The 24,833-nt window shown below is 43.9% G+C and overlaps 1 protein-coding gene across 6 annotated transcripts in view; it reads right to left on the bottom strand.

Moving 5' to 3' along the window:
- Positions 1-24,833, bottom strand: part of LOC135545843 (disks large homolog 3-like) — a 139,895-nt gene that overhangs the window by 31,250 nt on the left and 83,812 nt on the right. For all 6 annotated transcript variants that reach the window (XM_064973776.1, XM_064973777.1, XM_064973779.1 and 3 more), the window contains 6 exons: positions 22,268-22,318; positions 19,614-19,738; positions 17,923-18,092; positions 17,518-17,654; positions 14,479-14,623; positions 8,947-9,106 (listed from right to left, as the gene is read on the bottom strand). In XM_064973776.1, the coding sequence (XP_064829848.1) occupies positions 8,947-9,106; positions 14,479-14,623; positions 17,518-17,654; positions 17,923-18,092; positions 19,614-19,738; positions 22,268-22,318 (788 nt within the window). The remainder of the gene's footprint in view (positions 1-8,946; positions 9,107-14,478; positions 14,624-17,517; positions 17,655-17,922; positions 18,093-19,613; positions 19,739-22,267; positions 22,319-24,833) is intronic.

Raw genomic sequence — 24,833 nt, 5'->3', positions numbered from 1 at the left:
CAGCCTTGTCCTCGTCAACACTCACACCTGTGTTAAAGAGAGAATCGCTGACATGATGTCAGCTGGTCCTTTTGTGACAGGGCTGAAATGCAGTGGAAATGTTTTTTGGGGTATTCAGTTAATTTGCATGGAAAAGAGGGACTTTGCAATTAATTGCAATTCATCTGATCACTCTTCATAACATTCTGGAGTATATGCAAATTGCCATCAAACAAACGGAGGCAGCAGACTTTGTGAAAATTAATATTTGTGTCATTGTCAAAACGTTTGGCCACGACTGTATATTAAGATCTCTGCGTATGATTCCAGTGAGCTAGTAGTGTCATATGGAGAGGGGAATGGGTCTGTGAGGTGACTGTCTGTAGCACCACTGAGGGCGACGCAGATGGGCACAGGGCCGACAATACCGGCCCTCTCTCTCTGACTCACCCTCACACCAGTGGAGGCTGATGAGGGGAGGACTGTCTTTTTTATTCTCTATTTGGTTAGGTCAGGGTGTGACTTGGGTGGGCAAATCTATGTTTCTATTTCTTTGTTGGCCTAGTATGGTTCCCAATCTATTTTTTTTGGTGAGTTTCATATTTATTAAGCATGTGGAATTCTACGCACGCTGCACCTTGGTCCAATCATTCAAACGAGCGTGACAACGGCTCATAATAATGGCTGGGTTGGATGTATTTGATACCATTCCACTTATTCTGCTCCAGCCATTATTACGAGCCCGCCCTCCCCAATTAAGATGCCACCAACCTCCTGTGCCGCCACTTTACACAATAATTCTCAAACTTCAACAAACCCCGAGAATATAACCCTATGGAAATCCTCCTGGGCTGCAGAGAGGTCTCTCTCCTATCTGACAGCAGGGAATCTGGATTGTTCTGGACGTTGATCTACTCTGACTGGACTGGAAGTCTGTTGGCATGATGTCTTCCATGACAACGTCCCTCTATTTAGGTTTGAAGCAGACGTGACGTACTGCAGAGACCCTGGAAAACAGAGCAGGTCCATGGATGCGTTTGAAGACCATGTGTGTTGATTTATGTGTTGTCTGGGTGGGTATGCCTGTATAAGTTGCATCGTGAGGGAGCCTGCAGTAACGTGTGTGTCTATGAGTCAGCACATTATGAGGGAATGTCTGAGTAGATCAGTGTGTTTGATTGGTGCTGGCAGCGTGGGCTGCCTGTGTGAGGGGTGGAGGGGGGTGGTGGACCTGGGTGCCATGGCCTGGTTTTCCCAAAGTGCAGATGAATCATGACAGCTGCAAGAATGTCCGGCGTCTGCCGCTCCTCATTTGCTGCCCCGTGCTGGATCAGCCTCTCATTTCCCAGTACATTTATGGTAAGACCACGGCCCAGTGTTTATATTTACATAAGGACAGCAGCAGGCAAAACATTCCTGTGCTGCAGAGCTGCGTGTATGTGTGTGTGTGTGTGTGTGTGTGTGATGACAGCCTCCAGTTACCCCTCCTCCCAATACTGTGTTCACTTTACCCCCACAGTCTACCTACATCAAGACCTCACAAATACAGTGGCATGCACCCAGCAGCATAAAGGCTTCCATGATGACATAGTGATTGATAAGGGAAGTGCAGACAGTGGAGTGGACATGCAACATGAACATACACTGAGTGTACAAAACATTAAGGACACCTGTTCTTTCATTTATATTTGAATCATTTAGCAGATGCTCTTATCCATAGTGACTTACAGTAGTGAGTGCATACATTTGACATACTTTTTTGTACTGGTCCCCAATGGGAATCGAACCCACAACCCTGGCGCTGTAACCGAGCGACACGGGACACCCCAGTATATTTCCATGACATAGCCTGACCAGGTGAATCCAGGTAATAGCTATGATTCCTTATTGATGTCACTTGTTAAATCCACTTTAATCGGTGTAGATCAGGGGAGGAGACAGGTTAAAAATGATTTTTAAGCCTTGAGACATTGATTGTGTATGTATGCTAGTCAGAGGGTGAATGGGAAAGACAAAAGATTTAAGTGCCTTTGAACAGGGTATGGTAGTAGGTGCCAGGAGCACCGTTTGTGTCACGAACTGCAACGCGGCTGGGCTTTTCACTCTCAACAGTATCCCGTGTTTATCAAAAATGGTCCACCACCCAAAGGACATCCAGCCATCTTGACACAACTGTGGGGAGCACTGGAGTCAACATGGACCAGCATCCCTGTGGAACGCTTTCAACACCTTGTAGAGTCCATGCCCCTACAAAGTGAGGCTGTTCTGAGGGCAATAGGGGGTGAAACTCAATATTAGAAAGGTGTTCCTAATGCTTTGTACATTCAAATCAACTAAACAGACACAGAGACAGGTAGATGACTTAAAATACACAATCATAAAGGACACAGGCACAAATTAAAATTCTATCCATATATCCACTGTGGAAGATTTCAGTAGGGCAGCTAGGACAATGACAGTGGCTTGGCTGGGGACAGCTCTGGGTTAAACCCAGCTCCTGACAGATGGGATTGAGCAGCATGTGGGAGCGAGCAGCTCTGTCAGTCATACTCCTGTGGAGAGTGTGTCTCTGTGAAGGGCAGGTAGGACTCTCATCTTTAACTCTCAGTTAGTCGACTCTGCCTCGACCTCGCCTCAGGACTGGAGGGATGTTACTGTTTCTAATTCATATACATGATCAGTTTGATGACTCATTACATGTATTTAACACTATTAGCACGTAGTATTTTCACTCTTAATTAACGTGAAATGGTATTTATGAACATTTGCAATAATTGAATGGAGGTTAGAATGGAAGTCTCCTCTATAAACAAAACAATCAATCAAATGTATTTATAATACCTTTTAACATCAGCAGAGTGCTTATACAGAAACCCAACTTAAAACCCCAAAGAGCAAGCGTTGCAGATGTAAAAGCACGGTGGTTAGGAAAACCTCCCTAGAAGAGCAGGAACCTAGGAAGAAACCCAAAGAGAATCCATGCTCTGAGGGGTGGCCAGTCTTCTTCTAGCTGTGCCCGGTGGAGGTTAACATGGCCATTAAGGCCAGACCGTTCTTCAAGATATTCAAACATTCATAGATGACCAGCAGGGTCAAATAATAATCACAGTGGTTCTAGATGGTTCAACAGGTCAGCACCTCAGGAGTAAATGTCAGTTGGCTTTTCATAGCTGAGCATTCAGAGGTCGAGAGAGCGTGAGAAAGAATTGACCAAAAAACAGAGCAAACTAGAATGCTATTTGGCCCTAAACAGAGAGTACTTAGTGTCAGAATACCTGACCACAGTGACTGATGCAAACTTAAGGAAATCTTTGACTATGTACTCAGTGAGCATAGCCTTGCTATTCAGAAAGGTCGCAGATGGCAGACCTGGCTCTCAAGAGAAGACATGCTATGTGAACACTGCCCACAAAATGAGGTGGAAACTGAGCTGCCAAATGTATGACCATATTAGAGACACATTTCCCTCAGATTACACGACCCACAAAGAATTTGAAAACAAATCTAATTTTGATAAACTCCCATATCTATTGGGTGAAATACGAGTGTGCCGTCACAGCAGCAACATTTGTGACCTGTTGCCACGAGAAAAGGGCTACCAGTGAAGAACAAACACCATTGTAAATACAACCTATATTTATGTTTATTTATTTTCCCTTTTGTACTTGAACTATTTGCACATCATTACAATACTGTATTAAATACATAATATGACATTTGAAATGTCTTTATTCTTTTGGAACTTTTGTAAGTGTAATGTTTACTGTACATTTTTATTGTTTATTTCACGTTTGTTTATTATCTATTTCACTTGCCTTGGCAATGTACAGTGCCTTGTAAAAGTATTCATCCCCCTTGGCGTTTTTCCAATTTTGTTGCATTACAACCTGTAATTTAAATTTATTTTTATTTAGATTTAATGTAATGGACATACAGAAAATAGTCCAAATTGGTGAAGTGAAATTTAAAACAAATACCTGTTTAAAACAAACAAAACAAAAATACGGAAAAGTGGCACGTGCATATTTATTCACACACTTTGTTATGAAGCCCCTAAATAAGATCTATTAACCAATTACCTTCAGAAGTCACACAATTAGTGTGATTAAATAAAGCCCACCTGTGTGCAATCTAAGTCCATGGTGCTTGCCTACGGAGCTGTGAGGGGAACGGCACCGCAGTACCTCCAGGCTCTGATCAGGCCCTACACCCAAACAAGGGCACTGCGTTCATCCACCTCTGGCCTGCTCGCCTCCCTACCACTGAGGAAGTACAGTTCCCGCTCAGCCCAGTCAAAACTGTTCGCTGCTCTGGCCCCCCAATGGTGGAACAAACTCCCTCACGACGCCAGGACAGCGGAGTCAATCACCACCTTCCGGAGCCACCTGAAACCCCACCTCTTTAAGGAATACCTAGGATAGGATAAAGTAATCCTTCTCACCCCCCCTTAAATGATTTAGATGCACTATTGTAAAGTGGCTGTTCCACTGGATGTCATAAGGTGAATTCACCAATTTGTAAGTCGCTCTGGATAAGAGCGTCTGCCAAATGACTTAAATGTAAATGTAAGTATCAACTGATCTGTCACATAATCTCAGTATATATACACCTGTTCTGAATGGCTCCAGAGTCTGCAACACCACTAAGCAAGGGGCACCACCAAGCAAGCAGCACCATGAAGACCATGGAGCTCTCCAAACAGGCCAGGGACAAAGTTGTGGAGAAGTACAGATCAGGGTTGGGTTATAAAAAAATCGGAAACTTTGAACATCCCACGGAGCACCATTAAATCCATTATTACAAAATGGAAAGAACATGGCACCACAACAAACCTGCCAAGAGAGGGCCGCCCACCAAAACTCACGGACCAGGCAAGGAGGGAATCAGAGAGGCAACAAAGAGACCAAAGTTAACCCTGAAGGAGCTGCAAAGCTCCACAGCGGAGATTGGAGTATCTGGCCATAGGACCACTTTAATCCGTACACTCCACAGAGCTGGGCTTTATGGAAGAGTGTCCAGAAAAAAGCCATTGCTTAAAGAAAAGAATAAGCAAACACGTTTGGTGTTCTCGAAAAGGCATGTGGGAGACTCCCCAAACATAAGGAAGAAGGTACTTTGGTCAGATGAGACTAAAATGTAGCTTTTTGGCCATCAAGGAAAATGCTATGTCTAGAGCAAATCTAACACCTCCCATCACCCCGAGAATACCATCCCCACATTAAAGTATGGTGGTGGCAGCATCATGTTGTGGGGATGTTTTTCATCGGCAGGGACTGTGAAACTGGTCAGAATTTAAGGAATAATGTATGGTGCTAAATACAGGGACATTTTTGAGGGAAACCTGTTTCAGTCTTCCAGAGATTAGAGACTGGTACGGAGGTTCACCTTCCAACAGGACAATGACCCTAAGCATACTGCTAGAGCAACACTTGAGTGGTTTAAGGGGAAACATTTAAATGCCTTGGAATGGCCTAGTCAAAGCCCAGACCTCAATCCAATTGAGAATCTGTGGTTTGACTTAAAGATTGCCCTACACCAGCGCAACACATCCAACATGAAGGAGCTAGGGCAGTTTTGCCTTGAAGAATTGGCATAAATCCCAATGGCTTGATGTGCCAAGATTATAGAAACATACTCCAAGAGACTTGCAGCTGTAATTGCTGCAAAAGGTGTCTCTACAAAGCATTAACTTTGGGGGGGTGAATAGTTATGCACGCTCAAGTTTTCAGTTTTTTTTGTCTTATTTCTTGTTTGTTTCACAATAAAACATATTTTGTATCTTCAAAGTGGTAGGCATGTTGTGTAAATCAAATGATACAACCCCCCCCCCCAAAAAAAATCTATTTTAATTCCAGATTGTAAGGCAACAAAATAGGAAAAATGCCAAGGGGGGTGAATACTTTGGCAAGGGGGGTGAATACTTTGGCAAGGGGGGTGAATACTTTGGCAAGGGGGGTGAATACTTTGGCAAGCCACTGTAAACATATGTTTCCCATGCCAATAAAGCCCTTAAATTGACATTTAATTGAATAGAACATTGAATTGAATTGAGAGAGACTGTAGTGTGTCTGTGTAGGGAAAACAATGTTTAATATGTTAACTCTGGAAATACAAATCTAGATGTGTCGATGGAGAGGATAAAACGAACATCAGTGGAAAACGTTCACACTTTGATGTTAGGTAGTCAAAGCAGATAATTATCTAAGCCACTGTGGTTACCGTCATTAAATTAGGGCAGTGACACAGCCCGGTAAAGGATTTTATAGATGTAAACTGTGAGTATGACCACCAACATAACAAGCATGAGCTAACATGGACATGGAGGGGTAAGACATGTATAGACTGTTACAGACAGACAGACAGATTCTAAGTGGCTATCTATCAGACACAGATGAGAAGCCCTCCCTTACAAGGGAGCTCTGTCAACTCAGACAGCACTCTTTCCTCCTTTTCCCTCCCTCCTTCCCTATCTCTTCATTCTGCCGTCTCTCCTCCTCTGGTCTCAAAAGTGCAGCCACATGCAGATGTGGTGTAGGGGGTGAAGGCAGGGCCATAGCTAATACACAGGACAAATACACAGGACAAATAAACAAGACAATACACAGGACAATACACAGGACAATACACAGAACAAATACACAGGACAAATACACAGGACAATACACAGGACAACACACAGGCCAATTCACAGGACATACACAGGAGAAATACAGATATGTACGTGCACATTCATTGCAACTATTACACACAAACATTGTAGAACTTCACACCCACACGCACCGTACAGTCATTGCCACGCACATCCCACATACACACACACATGCACACGCACCCTCACTTACGCACACACACAATAGCTTGCGTATTAAGGTGACTCTGCGCCTCTGGGGCTTTCAAATCAAGCTAAGTGAATGATGTTTCGCTGTTTGGCCAAGAGGTCGTAAGGCAGAATGAGGGAGTATGGGATGGGCTTCTTTGAGGGCTTCTTTGAGGTATTTGGGGCTTCTTTGAGGTATTTCGGCTATACCGTGCCACCTCAGACAGAACTGAACCCTCCTTGCACAGCTAGTTAACCTGAGACAAACACATTGCCACTCCGGTGGGAGTCCCACTTAACTACATCTATCCATATACAGTGCCTTCAGAAAGTATTCAGACCCCTTGACTTTTTCACCATTTTGTTACGTTACAGCCTTATTTCAAATTGATTCAATTGTTGTTATCTTTCTAATCAATCTACACACAATACCCCATAATCACAAAGCAAAAATTGTTTTTTTTATAATTATTTGCTAATGTATTAGACCCTTTACTCAGTACTTTGTTGAAGCACCTTTGGCAGCGATTACAGTCTCTAGTCTTTTTGGGTATGACGCTACAAGTTTGGCACACCAGTATTTAGAGAGTTTCTCCCATTCTTCACTGCAGAACCTCTCAAGCTCTGTCAGGTTGGATGGGGAGCGTAATTGCACAGCTATTTTCAGGTATCTCCAGAGATGTTCAATCGGGTTCAAGTCCGGGCTCTGGCTGGGCCACTCAAGGACATTCAGAGACTTGTCCATAAGCCACTCCTGCATTGTTTTGGCTGTGTGCTTAGGGTCGTTGTACTGTTGGAAGGTGAACCTTTGCCCCAGTCTAAGGCCCTGAGCACTCTGGAGCAGGTTTTAAGGATCGTTCTGTACTTTATTCCGTTCATCTTTGCCTTCATCCTGACTAGTCTCCCTGAAAAACATCCCCACAGCATGATGCTGCCACCACCATGCTTCATCGTCGGGATGGTGCCAGATTTCCTCCAGACATGACGCTTGGCATTCAGGCCAAAGAGTTCAATCTTGGTTTCATCATACCAGATAATCTTGTGTCTCATGGTCTGGGAGTCTTTAGGTGCCTTTTGGCAAACTCCAAGTTGGCTGTCGTGCATTTTACTGAGGAGTGGCTTCTGTCTGGCCACTCTACCATAAAGGCCTAATTGGTGGAGTGTTGCTGGAAGGTTCTCCCATGTCCACAGGGGAACTCTGGAGCTTTGTCAGAGTAACCATCGGGTTCTTGGTCACCTTGACCAAGGACCTTCTCCCCGGATTGCTCAGTTTGGCCAGGCGGCCAGCTCTAGGAAGTCTTGGTGGTTCCAAACTTCTTCCAATTAAGAATGATGGAGGTCACTGTGTTCTTGGGGACCTTCAATGCTGCATAAATTTGTTGATACCCTTCCCCAGATCTGTGCCTTGACATAATCCTGTCTCTGAGCTCTATGGACAAATTCCTTCAACCTCATGGCTTGGCTTTTGCTCTGACATGCACTGTCAACTATGGTACCTTATAGACAGGTGTGGGCCTTTCCAAATCATGTCCAATCATTTGAAATGGACCACAAATGGACTCCAATCAAGTTGTAGAAAAAGGTCATGGATACTCAATGCACCTGAGCTCAATTCCAAGTCTCAGAGCAAAGGGTTTGAATACTTATGTAAATAAGGTACTTTTGTTTTTTGTTTTTAACACATTTGCAAACAAATCTAAAAAACATGGTTCACTTTGTCATTATGGGGTATTGTGTATAGATTGAGATTTAAAAAAATAAAATTTTAGAATAAGGCTGTACCGTAAAAAATTTGGAAAATGTCAAGGGGTCTGAATACTTTCCGAAGGCACTGTGCTTATCACCAAAGAAAGCCACAACACCAACACCGGGGAATGCCAGGTAAAGCAACGGTCACCACACCAAAATCAAATAGGGAATATTCTAAAGTTCACGACAAAAAGCCTTTTACTGCTCTCTCTGATGGCTCTGTTTTGTCATGAGAAAGTGACTAACCCTATATTGTAAAAAAATACTATTAAACCTACATTCACATGGTGAAAACAATATAATACATTTTTGCGTGAATTTTACATTATATCATTCTGTTAAAAGATGAATGTGCTGTACAAGAATGAGATAATAAGGAAACATGCAAAAATGGTACTGACCTGGTGAAGTCTTCCTCCCCCAGCATGTGACGGGGGTCTGGGGAGTACCTGGAGGGCGTGACCTGGGGGGGCTGGCTGTAGACAGGCTTGGGCTCCATAGCTCCCATGTAGGCCATGCCTGAGTTGTGGCTGACGTGGTTGTCCACCATGGTGGGGAAGGCTGGAGGGAGGGCGGGGAGGGCCAGACCAGTAGATGGAAAGGAGGGATGATTAAAACAGTGGTCCACTGAAGGCCTGCCAGGACGGATCAACTCATACCACTATCATACATGTGACGATGCCTGTTCATGGCCCATAAAATACAGTATTCTCTCTACATGAGATTAGTCAGTGTGGGTAGTATCTATACCTGAGTCCCCAGATTTACATTCCATCATGGGGGGCTACAGTACTTATAACCCATGGGGGGCTACAGTACTTACAACCCATGGGGGGCTACAGTACTTACAACCCATGGGGGCTACAGTACGTATAACCCATGGGGGGCTACAGTACTTATAACCCATGGGGGGCTACAGTACTTACAACCCATGGGGGGCTACAGTACTTATAACCCATGGGGGGCTACAGTACTTACAACCCATGGAGGGGCTACCGTACTTATAACCCATGGGGGGGCTACAGTACTTATAACCCATGGGGGGGCTACAGTACTTACAACCCATGGGGGGCTACAGTACTTATAACCCATGGGGGGCTACAGTACTTACAACCCATGGGGGGCTACAGTACTTATAACCCATGGGGGGCTACCGTACTTATAACCCATGGGGGGCTACAGTACTTTTAACCCATGGGGGGCTACAGTACTTATAACCCATGGGGGGCTACAGGACTTACAACCCATGGGGGGCTACAGTACTTATAACCCATGGCTTTAAAAATCAACTATAGATCATCTGACTATACTGTAGAACACAAGTGTCAATATCATTCCACGGAGCGCCGAGTGTCTGCGGGTCTTCGCTCCTCCCTTGTGCTTGATGGATGAATTAAGGTCACAAATTAGTAAGGAACTCCCCACACCTGGTTGTCTGGGTTTAATTGAAAGGAAAAAACAAAAACCTGCAGACACTAGGCCCTCCATGGAATGAGTTTGACACCCCTGCTGTAGACAAGACTGTCAGAGCTGCTTTAGGTCAGTATGAAGGGCTTGCCCAAACCATGGCAACCATACATACTAAACAACAACCTACTATGCATTCGGAAAGTTTTCAGACCCGTTGATCGTTTCCTCATTTTGTTACGTTACTGCCTATTCTAAAATGTTTTTTTTTAATCCTCATCAATCTACACACAATAGCGCATAATGACAAAGCAAAAACAGTTTTTTTTTTTTAGCAAATGTATTCAAAATAAAAAACAGAATAACCTTATTTACATAAGTATTCAGATGCTTTGCTATGAGACCCGAAATTGAGCTCAGGTGCATCTTGCTTCCATTGATCATCCTTGAGATGTTTCAACAACATGATTGGAGTCCACCTGTGGTAAATTAGATTGATTGGATATGATTTGGAAAGGCCCAGACCTGTCTATAAGGTACCACAGTTGACAGTGCATGTCATAGCAAAACCAAGCCATAAGGTTGAAGGAATTTGTCCATAGAGCTCAGAGACAGGATTGTGTCGAGGCACATATCTGGGAAGGGTATCAAAAAATGTATACAACATTGGAGGTCCCCAAGAACACAGTGGCCTCCATCATTCTTAAATGGAAGAAGTTTGGAACCACCAAGACTCTTCCTAGAGCTGGCCGCCTGGCCAAACTGAGCAATCAGGGGAGAACGGCCTTTTTCAGGGAGGTGACCAAGAACCCAATGGTAACTCTGACAGAGCTCCAGAGTTCCTCTGTGGAGATGGGAGAACCTTACAGAAGGACAATCATCTCTGCAGTTCTCCACCAATCAGGCCTTTATGGTAGAGGGGCCAGACGGAAGCCACTCCTCAGTAAAAGGCACATGACAGCCCACTTGGAGTTTGCCAAAAGGCACCTAAAGACTCTCAGACCATAAGACACAAGATTCTCTTTGGCCTGAATGCCAAGTGTCACGTCTGTAGGAAACCTGGCACCATTCCTACCGTGAAGCATGGTGGTGGAAGAATCATGCTGTGGGAATAATTTTTCAGGCGGAAGTTACTGGGAGACTAGACAGGATTGAGGGAAAGATGAACGGAGCAAAGTACAGAGAGATCCTTGATGAAAACCTGCTCCAGAGCACTCATGACCTCAGACTGGGGCGAAGGTTCACCTTCCAACAGGACAATGGTCCTAAGCTAACAGCCAAGACAACGCAGCAGTGGCTTCGGGACAAGTCTCAGAATGTCCTTGAGCAGCCCAGCCAAAGCCTGGACTTGAACCCGATCGTAAATCTCTGGAGAGACCTGAAAATAGCTGTGCCGTGACGCTCCCCATCCACCTGACAGCCTGAGAGGATCTGAAGAGAAGAATGTGAGAAAGACCCAAATACAGGTGTGCTAAGCTTGTAGCGTCATACCCAAGAAGAGGCTGCAATCGCTGCCAAAGGTGCTTCAACAAAGTACTGAGTAAAGGGTCTGAATACTTATATAAATTTAATATTTCAGTTTTTTTTAAATAAACTATATATAAATTTGCACACATTTCTAAAAAACAATTTTTGCTTTGTCCTTATGGGTTATTGTGTGTAGACTGATGAGGGAAACAATTTAATACATTTTAGAATAAAGCTGTAACGTAACAGAATGTGGAAAAAGTCAAGGGGTCTGAATACTTTCTGAATTCACTGTATACAGTCCTTTTCTTGAGGGGGTGGATCAGATTTAATAATTCAAATAGATTGCGGCTTCTATCAATGTAACTATCTGCATCATTTCCAATCCCCCATATATATTTTTTGTAAATATATACTGTAAATAATTTTAAATATATACAGTACCAGTCAAAAGTTTGGACACACCTACTCAGTCAAGGGTTTTTCTTTATTTTAAAATCAAAATATATGTTATATTTGAGATTCTTCAAAGTAGCCACACTCTGCCTTGATGACAGCTTTGCACACTCTTGGCATTCTCTCAACCAGCTTCATGAGGTAGTCACCTGGAATGCATTTCAATTAATAGGTGTGCCTTGTTAAAAGTTAATTTGCAGAATTTCTTTCCTTTTTAATGTGTTTGAGCCAATCATTTGTGTTGTGACAAGGTAAGAGTGGTAAACAGAAGATAGCGCTATTTGGTAAAAGACCACGTCCATATTACGGCAAGAACAGCTCAAATAAGCAAAGAGAAAAGACAGTCCATCATTACTTTAAGAGATGAAGGTCAGTCAATACGGAACATTTCAAGAACTTTAAAGTTTCTTCAAGTGCAGTCGCAAAAATCATCAAACGCTATAACGAAACTGGCTCTCATGAGGACCGCCACAGGAAAAGAAGACCAAGTTCATCAGAGTTACCAGCCTCAGAAATTGCAGCCCAAATAAATATTTCACAGAGTTCAAGTAACAGACACATCTCAACATCAACTGTTCAGAGGAGACGGCGTGAATCAGGCCTTCATGGTTGATTTGCTGCAAAGAAACCACTACTAAAGGACACCAAGACGAAGAGGAGACATGGAAATCTGTCCTTTAGTCTGATAAGTCCAAATATGACATTTATGGTTCCAACTGCCGTGTCCTTGTGAGATGCAGAGTAGGTGAATGGATGATCTCCGCATGTGTGGTTCCCACCGTGAATCATGGAGGAGGAGGTGTGATGGTGTGGGGGTGCTTTGCCGGTGACACTGTAAGTGATGTACTGTATTTAGAATAAACGAGTTGGACAGCAGAGTGAAGGAAAAGCAGCCAACAAGTGCTCAACATATGTAGGAACTCCTTCAAGACTGTTGGAAAAGCATTCCAGGTGAAGCTGGTTGAAAGAATGCCAAGAGTGTTCAAAGCTGACATCAAGGCAAAGGGTGGCTACTTTGAAGAATCTCAAATATAAAATATATTTTGATTTGTTTAACACTTTTTGGTTACTACATGATTCAATATGTGTTTTTTCATAGTTTTGATGTCTTCACTATATTCTACAATGTAGAAAAAAGTAAAAATGAAGAAATACCCTTGAAATAGGAGGTGTGTCCAAACTTTTGACTGGTACTATATATATATATACTGGTACTATATATACTGGTACTATATATATATACTGGTACTTTTTACTGGTACTATATATATATATATATATATTATATATTTTTTATGTATTTTCCTTTATTATTTTCCCCTAACCCTACCACCCCTCCCCTAATTGGAGTAAACTAATGGACAACCATACTTCGGCTTCTACTTCCAGCTTATACACACTACATACATTTTACGGACACAGTATATTTAAATTATTTTATTCTGTTTGTTTTAATCTACAGTCCTACTGTACAGGCCCTTTTGATAATAAACCACTGGTTGACATGCATATTGTTTGGTGCCATACAGGATACCTGTAATAATTACACATAGTCAAGTACAGGTGTGTGTGTGTGTTTGTGTGTGGCTCCTCTGTAAATCGATGTGTGTGGCTGGCAAGAGCCCCATCCCGTTTGTTCTCCTGAGCAGGCATGTGTGGATGTGAGAAAGCCTCCCCACTCAGTGGGAGAGAGAGACAGACAGACAGAGCTGTTGCAGTGGGCAGCAGTGTGTGCTCACCATGTAGGAGTCTGGGCACAGCTGCGCTGAGGAGAACACACTGAAGCAGCTCTACCACTCACGAAGATAATCTACAATCATCCCTGTTACAGGGACAATGACATACACCTAGACTTAATGCTAATCAACAGAGCATTCTTCACACAACTGTTGCCGGGGTTTGATTTTGAGGTTGAGGTATGAAATGATAATGAGCGGTGTGAATAGAGAGCCAGTGTTATTACTGCAGGGTTCCTGTGGTCTTCCATTAAAACAAACTGTGGACCAACTGAGAGGCACAGCGGTCTAAGGTACTGCATCGCAGTGCTAGCGGCGATGGGTTTGATACCGGGCTGTGTCGCAGCCGTCCGCGACCGTGAGACCCATGAGGTGGTGGACAATTGGCCCAGCGTCGTCTGGGTTTGGCCGACCGGGATGTCCTTGTCCCGTCGCGCTCTTGTGACTCCTGTGGCGGGCCGGGCGTATGCACTCTGACACGGTCGCCACGTGTACAGTGTTTCCTCCGACACATTGGTGCGGCTGGCTTCCGGAATAAGCGAGCATTGTGTCAAGAAGCAGTGCGGCTTGGCGGGGTCGTGTTCCGGAGGACACAGAGCTCTCGACCTTCGCCTCTCCCGAGTGTTGCAGCGATGGGGCAAGACTGTTACTACCAATTAGATATCACGAAATTGGGGAGAAAAAGGGGCAAAAAGTACAAACATTAAAAAAATGATTAATAAAAACTGTCTGCTGGTACCATTGAGGCAAGGCCTGGGATATATAAGTGTGGTTGGATGCATTATAAGCAGTATGAGGGTAGGAGAGTGGGAGTGTTTTAGTTTGAGCTACAGTGGACTACAGATGCTAGCAGAAGAAGGTACGTACTGCTGGAGTAGTCCGGAGGGGCATACATGTCGTTGAGGTGCACAGGTCCGGGCTTGGCCACCTTGAGGTAGACCATGTCAGAGGTGTTCTTCAGCGCCGCCACCGCCTCCTCGTGACGCACGTCCTGCAGGATGATGTTGTTCACCTGGAGCACACAGACCACAGGGAAACCCTCAGGTCCACAACACTGAGGCTTATAGCTACCTCTCTTAGTTTGCCTGAGCCACACCCAAATCAATCATACACTACTGTTGCTGTGTCCTACTAAGACACAGCGTGTGATATGCGAGCATAAGATGACGCCGACGGAGATGGTCCACATCTTACGTGCTCCGACCCGACTGACTCGGTACCGGTACTCCTTGTATATAGCCTCCGTATTGTTATTTATTGTGTTACTATTTCTGATTTTTATTTACACATTTTCGTACCTTTTCTCTCTGCATTGTTGGGAAAGGGCTCGTTAGTAAGTATTTCACGGTAAAGTCACCTGTATTCGGGGCATGTGACATATAACATTGGATTTGATTTGAAAATACTTCAAAGGTTTTGAAGAGAGCTGCTCTATATTATAATAGAGATTGTTTACTCCGGGAGCCACCACGTCTGCATCATTGTGTCTACAGATAAAATCATGGATTTGGGAAAACGCTTTAATCAAATAGCATAAATGATCAATACGGCCGTCCGCACAGCTCTCCCCACAAAGGTTGTAGTGCCTTAATGACTTTGTTTTTATGTATGACAGCCTTAAACACATCTCAAATTCTTCAAACAGCGTTGTCAATCATTCAGCCTGGCAGGTGGTCCAATTTATCTTCTGCCAGTGTGGAACAGAATATACCCGGGGAGCAGCCGGGAAGTTTGTGCCCAGTCTGCAACACCGTTTCAGTCACACACATGGACATAAACGCTGAAGAGTGTCGCCTGGCTCTCTTGAGAAACGGCCCGGTAAGGGCACCTAGAGGCCTTTTGTGCAGGGTATGAATGTAGATCAGTGTCCTGATGTCTGCAGGGTATGAATATAGATCAGTGTCCTGATGTGTGCAGGGTATGAATGTAGATCAGTGTCCTGATGTGTGCAGGGTATGAATGTAGATCAGTGTCCTGATGTCTGCAGGGTATGAATGTAGATCAGTGTCCTGATGTCTGCAGGGTATGAATATAGATCAGTGTCCTGATGTCTGCAGGGTATGAATGTAGATCAGTGTCCTGATGTGTGCAGGGTATGAATGTAGATCAGTGTCCTGATGTCTGCAGGGTATGAATGTAGATCAGTGTCCTGATGTCTGCAGGGTATGAATGTAGATCAGTGTCCTGATGTCTGCAGGGTATGAATGTAGATCAGTGTCCTGATGTGTGCAGGGTATGAATGTAGATCAGTGTCCTGATGTGTGCAGGGTATGAATGTAGATCAGTGTCCTGATGTGTGCAGGGTATGAATGTAGATCAGTGTCCTGATGTGTGCAGGGTATGAATGTAGATCAGTGTCCTGATGTGTGCAGGGTATGAATGTAGATCAGTGTCCCAGGGTATGAATGTGATCAGTGTCCTGTGTGCAGGGTATGAATATAGATCAGTGTCCTGATGTGTGCAGGGTATGAATGTAGATCAGTGTCCTGATGTGTGCAGGGTATGAATGTAGATCAGTGTCCTGATGTGTGCAGGGTATGAATGTAGATCAATGTCCTGATGTCTGCAGGGTATGAATGTAGATCAGTGTCCTGATGTCTGCAGGGTATGAATATAGATCAGTGTCCTGATGTGTGCAGGGTATGAATGTAGATCAGTGTCCTGATGTGTGCAGGGTATGAATGTAGATCAGTGTCCTGATGTCTGCAGGGTATGAATATAGATCAGTGTCCTGATGTGTGCAGGGTATGAATGTAGATCAGTGTCCTGATGTGTGCAGGGTATGAATGTAGATCAGTGTCCTGATGTGTGCAGGGTATGAATGTAGATCAGTGTCCTGATGTGTGCAGGGTATGAATGTAGGTGGGGATGGAGTGTAAAGAAGAACTCTGGCGCTGCTATGCAAGTGGTCATGGACACGAGTGCTGCTGCTGCCAAACGTTGTTTGTTTGTTTGTTTTGTCACAAACTGGGTGAAGTAACACGCACTATTATGCCTTTGAAGCACGAGTGACTGGCAAGGATTCCTGGACTACTATTAACATGGCTGATTATTTTCAGCATCACGCAATGTTCCACTGCTAGGACGCCGCACCTGACACAGGGTGATCGGGCTTCGTGGACATACACCAGGAAGGAGCTCCTAGCACTACGGGACGATGGAGATTAACCGCCGGGCGGCCTGCTGAGCGAAGTGCCAGAGGAGCTGCTACACCGGCGGGGAGCAGAGCGATGGCAGCGGCCTCCAACGGCACTTCCACTTCCTGCTTGGACTCAGGATCTATGGAGTCAACCAGAAGATCATCTCCTCTTCTATAGATCCTCCATTAAGTCAATCCTCTACACTACAGACAGAATTTTCACATGGTTTGCTAACCTGACAGCTCAAAGCCTAAACCTTGAGAATGACCAAGACAGCAGGGAAGATAATAGCCATGACCTCCAGCACATTATACAGGATACCGTCATCAGACCATCACACCTGCACTGAACACAGAGTTCCAGCTGATGCCATCGAGGAGGCTACAGGGTGTTTATACGCTGGCTGAACAGATATAAACTGTAGGCCTTCATCATGTGGAACTGCCCCCTAGTCACAGCCTTGCCTGACATGAACTTATTCATGTTGGGGGGGGTTGTGTCAATTGATTCTATGTACTTACGTGGAAGCAGCAGCACACTTGACGAGTCAAATTTCTCCTCGGGGACAATAAAGTACATCATAACATTACAGTAAGAGAATCAAGAGTGTCCTTGGGCATCCATCAGAGCTCAGTATCTGTGTGATTGACTGGGTATGGAACAAGACTGTGTTAGGCTGCTGAGCTTAAGACAAACTGCCTCTGCTACATCAAATCAGGGCTAAACTCAGTTAATGAAGGAAGGTCCCGAGTAGATGTGTTCTTACAGCGAGCAGGCGGTCTCCGGTCTGCAGCCGCCCGTCTTTCTGCGCGGCCCCGCCCTCGATGATCTTTGTGATGTAGATGCTGTTGTCTCCAGGGATGTGCTGGTTGCCGATCCCGCCAGCGATGCTGAAGCCAAGGCCTGGGGTGAGAAGCACACAGAGGACAGTCAGTACTGATTCACAGGCTGATTTCTAGGGGTTGGGGTCAATTCCACTTCCTTTTAGACAGCTAAGTAAAGAATAGAAACTTACATTCAGGTTCTCGGAAATAATCTCAATTTATGTTCCAATTTCAGAGTTGAATTGGAATTTCCCAAGGAAACAGGGGTTTAGTTAAGTTATAGGGGCCTAGAAAATCCTATGCCTCCCAATGAGGATTCATTCATGTACATAGTGTATATAGCTGACCTTTGGGCCCCTTGAGCAGGTTGATCTCCAGGATGGTCTCAGGAGGGGCCTGTCTTCTCCTGACCAGCAGCCTGACCACAGGGCCAGCCTCTTTCAGGGCCTCCACCGCCCGGCTGTGGACCACCTCAGAGACATCCACCTCGTTCACACGCAGCACACAGTCATTCACCCTGGGGAGACGAGGGGAAACAAAGTTCATATTTGACAATGCTGTTAGTACTGTAAAAACACATGCATGCTATACATGCAACCCTAGTCAATCCACAGCCTCAACAATACAGACTGAATCGAATACACGCACCCCCAGTCAATCCACAGGCTCAACAATACAGACTGAATCGAATACATGCACCCCCAGTCAATCCACAGGCTCAACAATACAGGCTGAATCGAATACATGCACCCCCAGTCAATCCACAGGCTCAACAATACAGACTGAATCGAATACATGCATCCCCAGTCAATCCGCAGGCTCAACAATACAGACTGAATCAAATACATGCACCCCCAGTCAATCCACAGGCTCAACAATACAGACTGAATCGAATACATGCATCCCCAGTCAATCCGCAGGCTCAACAATACAGACTGAATCAAATACATGCACCCCCAGTCAATCCACAGGCTCAACAATACAGACTGAATCAAATACATGCACCCCGAGTCAATCCACAGGCTCTACAATATGGACTGAATCAAATACAAGCACCCCCAGTCAATCCACAGGCTCTACAATTTGGACTGAATCGAATACATGCACCCCTAGTCAATCCACAGGCTCAACAATACAAACTGAATCAAATACATGCACCCCCAGTCAATCCACAGGCTCAACAATACAGACTGAATCAAATACATGCACCCCCAGTCAATCCACAGGCTCAACAATACAGACTGAATCGAATACATGCATCCCCAGTCAATCCGCAGGCTCAACAATACAGACTGAATCAAATACATGCACCCCCAGTCAATCCACAGGCTCAACAATACAGACTGAATCAAATACATGCACCCAGAGTCAATCCACAGGCTCTACAATATGGACTGAATCAAATACAAGCACCCCCAGTCAATCCACAGGCTCTACAATTTGGACTGAATCGAATAGATGCACCCCTAGTCAATCCACAGGCTCAACAATACAAACTGAATCAAATACATGCACCCCCAGTCAATCCACAGGCTCAACAATACAGACTGAATCAAATACATGCACCCCCAGTCAATCCACAGGCTCAACAATACAGACTGGATCAAATACATGCACCCCCAGTCAATCCACAGGCTCTACAATATGGACTGAATCAACTGTTAGTCAGACTGCTAGTCAAAAATGCACACACACACACACGCACGCACGCATGCGCGCACACACAAACACACACAGAGGCCAGCCCCACACCAAAAGCACTCAATATCATATATATTTTTTTAGGCATTGGTTTCCCAGTGAATCATAACTTAGTGGAAACACAAACAGAGCCCGGTGGCAGAGAGCTGTAGAGACACACACACACACACACACACACACACACACACACACACACACACACACACACACACACACACACACACACACACACACACACACACACACACACACACACACACAGAGCTCTGGCTGCCTGGCGGGACATGGTATAGTGACAGAGAGAGAGAAAAAGAGAGAGAGAGAAGGACTAACTCACCCCAGCCTGCCGTCCATAGCTGCAGCTCCTCCAGGGATGATCTTGGTGATGAAGATCCCTGGGTCATCTGGGATGTGTGGATTGTCCATCCCCCCAGCGATGCTGAAGCCCAGGCCAGAGTTACCCTGCAGAAGGGTTATGAGGCAGGGATCTTCTTTTTTATATCTTTTGTTTGTTGTGTAGTAAATATTTCAGCTTTTACTTTCATTGTTTTATATTTGTTCTTTTCCTGTGAAGAACATTCCATGTCTGAAATATGCTGTGTAAATAAAGCTTGACTTGATTCGACATACAGTAGAGAGGCACAATAGTCACACACACACACACACACACACACACACACACACACACACACACACACACACACACACACACACACACACACACACACACACACACACACACACACACACACACACACACACACACACACACCTCTACTGCATAAGTGATGGGTTTGCGTCCCACTCTAGGAGTGTGGGATAATGGGCTTCTTAATGGTATAGGAGTCCCAGGGGAACATGAGCTGTATGCAGACTGCTCAGGGTGACATTAGATCTATGCAGACAGCTCAGGGTGACATTAGATCTATGCAGACCATTCAGGGGAACATGAGATCTATGCAGACCGTTCAGGGGAACATTAGGTCTATGCAGACCATTCAGGAGAACATGAGATCTATGCAGACCGTTCAGGGGAACATGAGATCTATGCAGACCCCTTTGGGGAATTCAACATTGCTGATGACCACGGCACTTTCTCATACATTCAGTGTGCTTTATACTATACTGAACACAAATATAAACACAACATCTAAAGTCTTGGTCCCATGTTTCATGAGCTGAGGAGTATTTCTTCTGTAGTAAAGCCCTTTTGTTGGCAGAATCTCATTCTGATTGGTTGGGCCTGGCTCCTCAGTGGGTGGGCCTGGCTGCCTAGTGGGTAGGCTTATGCCTTCCAAGGCCCACCCATGGCTGCACCCCTACCCAGACATGTGAAATCCATTGATTAGGGCCTAATGCATTTATTTCAATTGACTGATTTCCTCATATGAACTGTGACTCAGTAAAATATTTGAAATTGTTGCATGTTGCGTTTATATTTTTGTTCAGTATACATACTGAGATCAGGTCACTTAATTCTAAATGTAAGACAAAGCAGTCCAAATGGTGTGGGTCTAATCTTTTTTTTTTTTACGGACGGATTCATAAGTGGAAGAGAAGATTCAGGGAAGTTTCATTTCTCTAAAGACTTGGCACACAACTTTCCTTTCTTCTCTCCATATATCTATGCACCCCCCTCCCCCCCCCCACCTCTCCCTCAGCATGACAAAGCACCCATTTGGATCCAGTGGGCCCAGGCGTGCTGTTCTATCTGACAGCTGCAGAGACAGGCTCCAAACAAGACAGCTGAGAAAAGACTTCGCTTTATTCTTTTCTATAATTAATGAGCAACGGTCACAACCAATTAGGGCAGAGGGAGGCTGAGGCCTCCCAGTGCACTTCTCCCAATCCAAAAGGAGTGCACTGGGCCCGACCATCAACTGTTACCCACCCACAGTCCTTTTAAAGTGTGATTTTTATCTAGTTTATTTAAGCCTCTGCATGCAGAAATGCCACTCAGAGGGGGAGATGGAGAAAACAGCCCTGCATCTATCTGTGGGTGGAATAACGAGAGTAGGAATATACAGGATGTCTGCCCTGCACTATAGACTGAACTCTGCCACTGACAAGTGCAACTGTCAATGTTCCTGAGAGTGTGTGTGTATGGGGAGAGGACGTAAGAAATATTGAATATGTGATGCAATGTGAGGCATATAGGGGGGTCTGACGAAAACTGATGTATACTGACATCATAATCTTTGTCACTCCTACGTATAGAATTACTATACGTAATATATTAGAAATGTCATATGTGATAGAGAAATCATTTGGTTTGGTTTTCTATAATATATTATACTGAACAAAAATATAAATGCAACACGTAACAATTTCAAAGATCCCCCCCCCCCCCCCATTGTTACACATGGTCTGCGGTTGTGAGGCTGGTTGGACGTACTGCCAAATTCTCTAAAATGACATTGGAGGCAGATGATGGTAGAGAAATGAACATTCAATTCTCTGGCAACAGCTCTGGTGGACATTCCTGAAGTCAGCGTGCCAATTGCAATCTCCCTCAAAACTTGAGACATAAGTGGCATTGTGTTGTGTGATGAAACTGCACATTTTAAAGCGGCCTTTTATTTGTCCCCTGCACAAGGTGCACCTGTGTAATGATCTTGCTGTTTAATCAGCTTCTTGATATGCCACACCTGTCAGGTGGATGGATTATCTTGGCAAAGGATAAATGCTAACTAATAGGAACGTCAACTAATTTGTGTACAACATTTGAGAGAAATAAGCTTTTTGTGCACATTGAACATTTCTGGAATCTTTTATTTCAGCTCAAGAAACATGGGACCAACATGTTGCGTTTATATTTTTGTTCAGTTTATATGCAACATTTACTGTACTGCAAAACCTTCAAGCCAAAGAGAGCAGCTTACTGCCATCTAGCGGGAAAAGCTGATGTGTTTAACAAAAGGCTTTGAAGAACACATCTGATCACAAGACGTGAACATAATAAGTGGTTATAAAGGTTTTAGTGAACCTCACCCTTTCCAAGATGATCTCATCATATTTATACATCCCATCACTGCCATTTACCTGTCAACACAGAACACATGCATGTAATTTACATCACCATCATCATCATCATCATCCCACATGAAAACATTGTACAAATAATATGAAACAGAAAAGGATAAAAGAACATTGACTGTGATCTTTCATCTCAACATAATCATTTTTAATTACCATAGACTTGAACACAGACATACAGGTAACTGCCAAAATAAAGGAAACACTTGCGTAAATGAGGGATACAAAGTATACTGAAAGCAGGTGCTTCCACACTAGAGGTCGACCGATTAATTGGAATGGCCGATTAATTGGGGCCGATTTCAAGTTTTCATAACAATCGGAAATCGGTATTTTTGGACACCGATTTGGCCGTTTTTTTTTTTTTACACCTTTATTTAATCTTTATTTAACTAAGCAAGTCAGTTAAGAACACATTCTTATTTTCAATGATGGCCTAGGAACGTTGGGTTAACTGCCTTGTTCAGGGTCAGAACGACAGATTTTTACCTTGTCAGCTTGGGGGATCCAATCTTGCAACCTTACAGTTAACTAGTCCAATGCTCTAACCACCTGCCTCTCATTGCACTCCACGAGGAGCTTGCCTGTTACGCGAATGCAGTAAGCCAAGGTAAGTTGCTAGCTAGCATTAAACTTATCTTATAAAAAACAATCAATCAATCAATCAATCATAATCACTAGTTAACTACACATGGTTGATGATATTACTAGTTTATCTAGCGTGTCCTGTGTTGCATATAATCAATGTGGTGCGTATCGTTGCTCCAATGTGTACCTAACCATAAACATCAATGCCTTTCTTAAAATACACAGAAGTATATATTTTTAAACCTACATATTTAGCTAAAAGAAATCCAGGTTAGCAGGCAATATTAACCAGGTGAAATTGTGTCACTTCTCTTGCGTTCATTGCACGCAGAGTCAGTGTATATGCAACCGTTTGGGCCGCCTAATTTGCCAGAATTTTACGTAATTATGGCATAACATTGAAGGTTGTGCAATGTAACAGGAATATTTAGACTTATGGATGCCACCCTTTAGATAAAATACGGAACGGTTCTGAAAGAATAAACATCTTGTTTTCCAGATGATAGTTTCCGGATTCGGCCATATTAATGACCTAAGGCGCGTATTTCTGTGTGTTACCATGTTATAACTAAGTCTATGATTTGATAGAGCAGTCTGACTGAGCGATGGTAGGCACCAGCAGGCTCATAAGCATTTATTCAAACGGCACTTTCGTGCGTTTGCCAGCAGCTGTTAATGACTTCAAGCCCATCAACTCCCGAGATTTGGCTGGTGTAACTGATGTGAAATGGCTAGCTAGTTAGCGGGTGGGCGCTAATAGCGTTTCAAATATCACTCGCTCTGAGACTTGGAGTAGTTGTTCCCCTTGCTCTGCATGGGTAATGCTGCTTCGAGGGTGGCTGTTGTCGTTGTGTTCCTGGTTCGAGCCCAGGTAGGAGCGAGGAGAGGTACGGAAGCAATACTGTTACACTGGCAATACTAAAGTTCTTATAAGAACATCCAATAGTCAAAGGTTAATGAAATACAAATGGTATAGAGAGAAATAGTCCTATAATTCATATAATAACTACAACCTAAAACTTCTTACCTGGGAATATTGAAGACTCCTGTTAAAAGGAACCACCAGCTTTCATATGTTCTCATGTTCTGAACAAGGAACTTAAACATTAGCTTTCTTACATGGCACATATTGCACTTTTACTATCTTCTCCAACACTTTGTTTTTGCATTATTTAAACCAAATTGAACATGTTTCATTATTTATTTGAGGCTAAATGGATTTTATTGATGTATTATATTGAGTTAAAATAAGTGTTCATTCAGTATTGTTGTAATTGCCATTATTAAAAATGCATGTAAAAAATTGGCAGATTAATCGGTATCGGCTTTTTTTGGTCCTCCAATAATCGGTATCGCCGTTGAAAAATCCTAATCGGTCGACCTCTATTCCACACAGGTGTGATTCCTGAGTTAATTAAACAATTAACATCCCATCTTGCTTAGGGTCATGTATAAAAATTCTTGGCAGGCCTTATTTGGCCTACCATGGCTAAATAAGAGATCTCAGTGACTTTGAAAGAGGGGTCTCAAAGTAGCATAGGGAGTTTAAAGGATGTGTGTCTCAGTCACCAGATCTCAACCCATTTGAACAGTTATGGGAGATTCTGGAGTGGAGTCTGAGACTGCATTTTCCAACACCATCAACAAAACACCAAATGATGGAATTTCTCATGGAAGAATGGTGTCACACCCCTCCAATAGAGTTCCAGACACTTGTAGAATCTATGCCAAGGTGGATTGAAGCTTTTCTGGCAGCTTGTGTTGGCCCAACGCCCTACTAAGTCATGCTATGTTGGTGTTTCCTTCATTATGGCTGTTACAGTGCCTTCAGAAAGTATTCATACCCCTTGAATTATTCCACATTTTGTTGTGTTACAGGCTGGATTCAAAATGGATTAAATGCATTTGTTTTCTCTCACCCATCTACACACAA

This window comes from Oncorhynchus masou, chromosome 9, assembly GCF_036934945.1.
Source record: "Oncorhynchus masou masou isolate Uvic2021 chromosome 9, UVic_Omas_1.1, whole genome shotgun sequence".
Lineage (NCBI taxonomy): Eukaryota > Metazoa > Chordata > Actinopteri > Salmoniformes > Salmonidae > Oncorhynchus > Oncorhynchus masou.
Note: the sequence above shows the minus strand (reverse complement) of the source record. Positions and strands in the feature narration are given on the sequence as shown.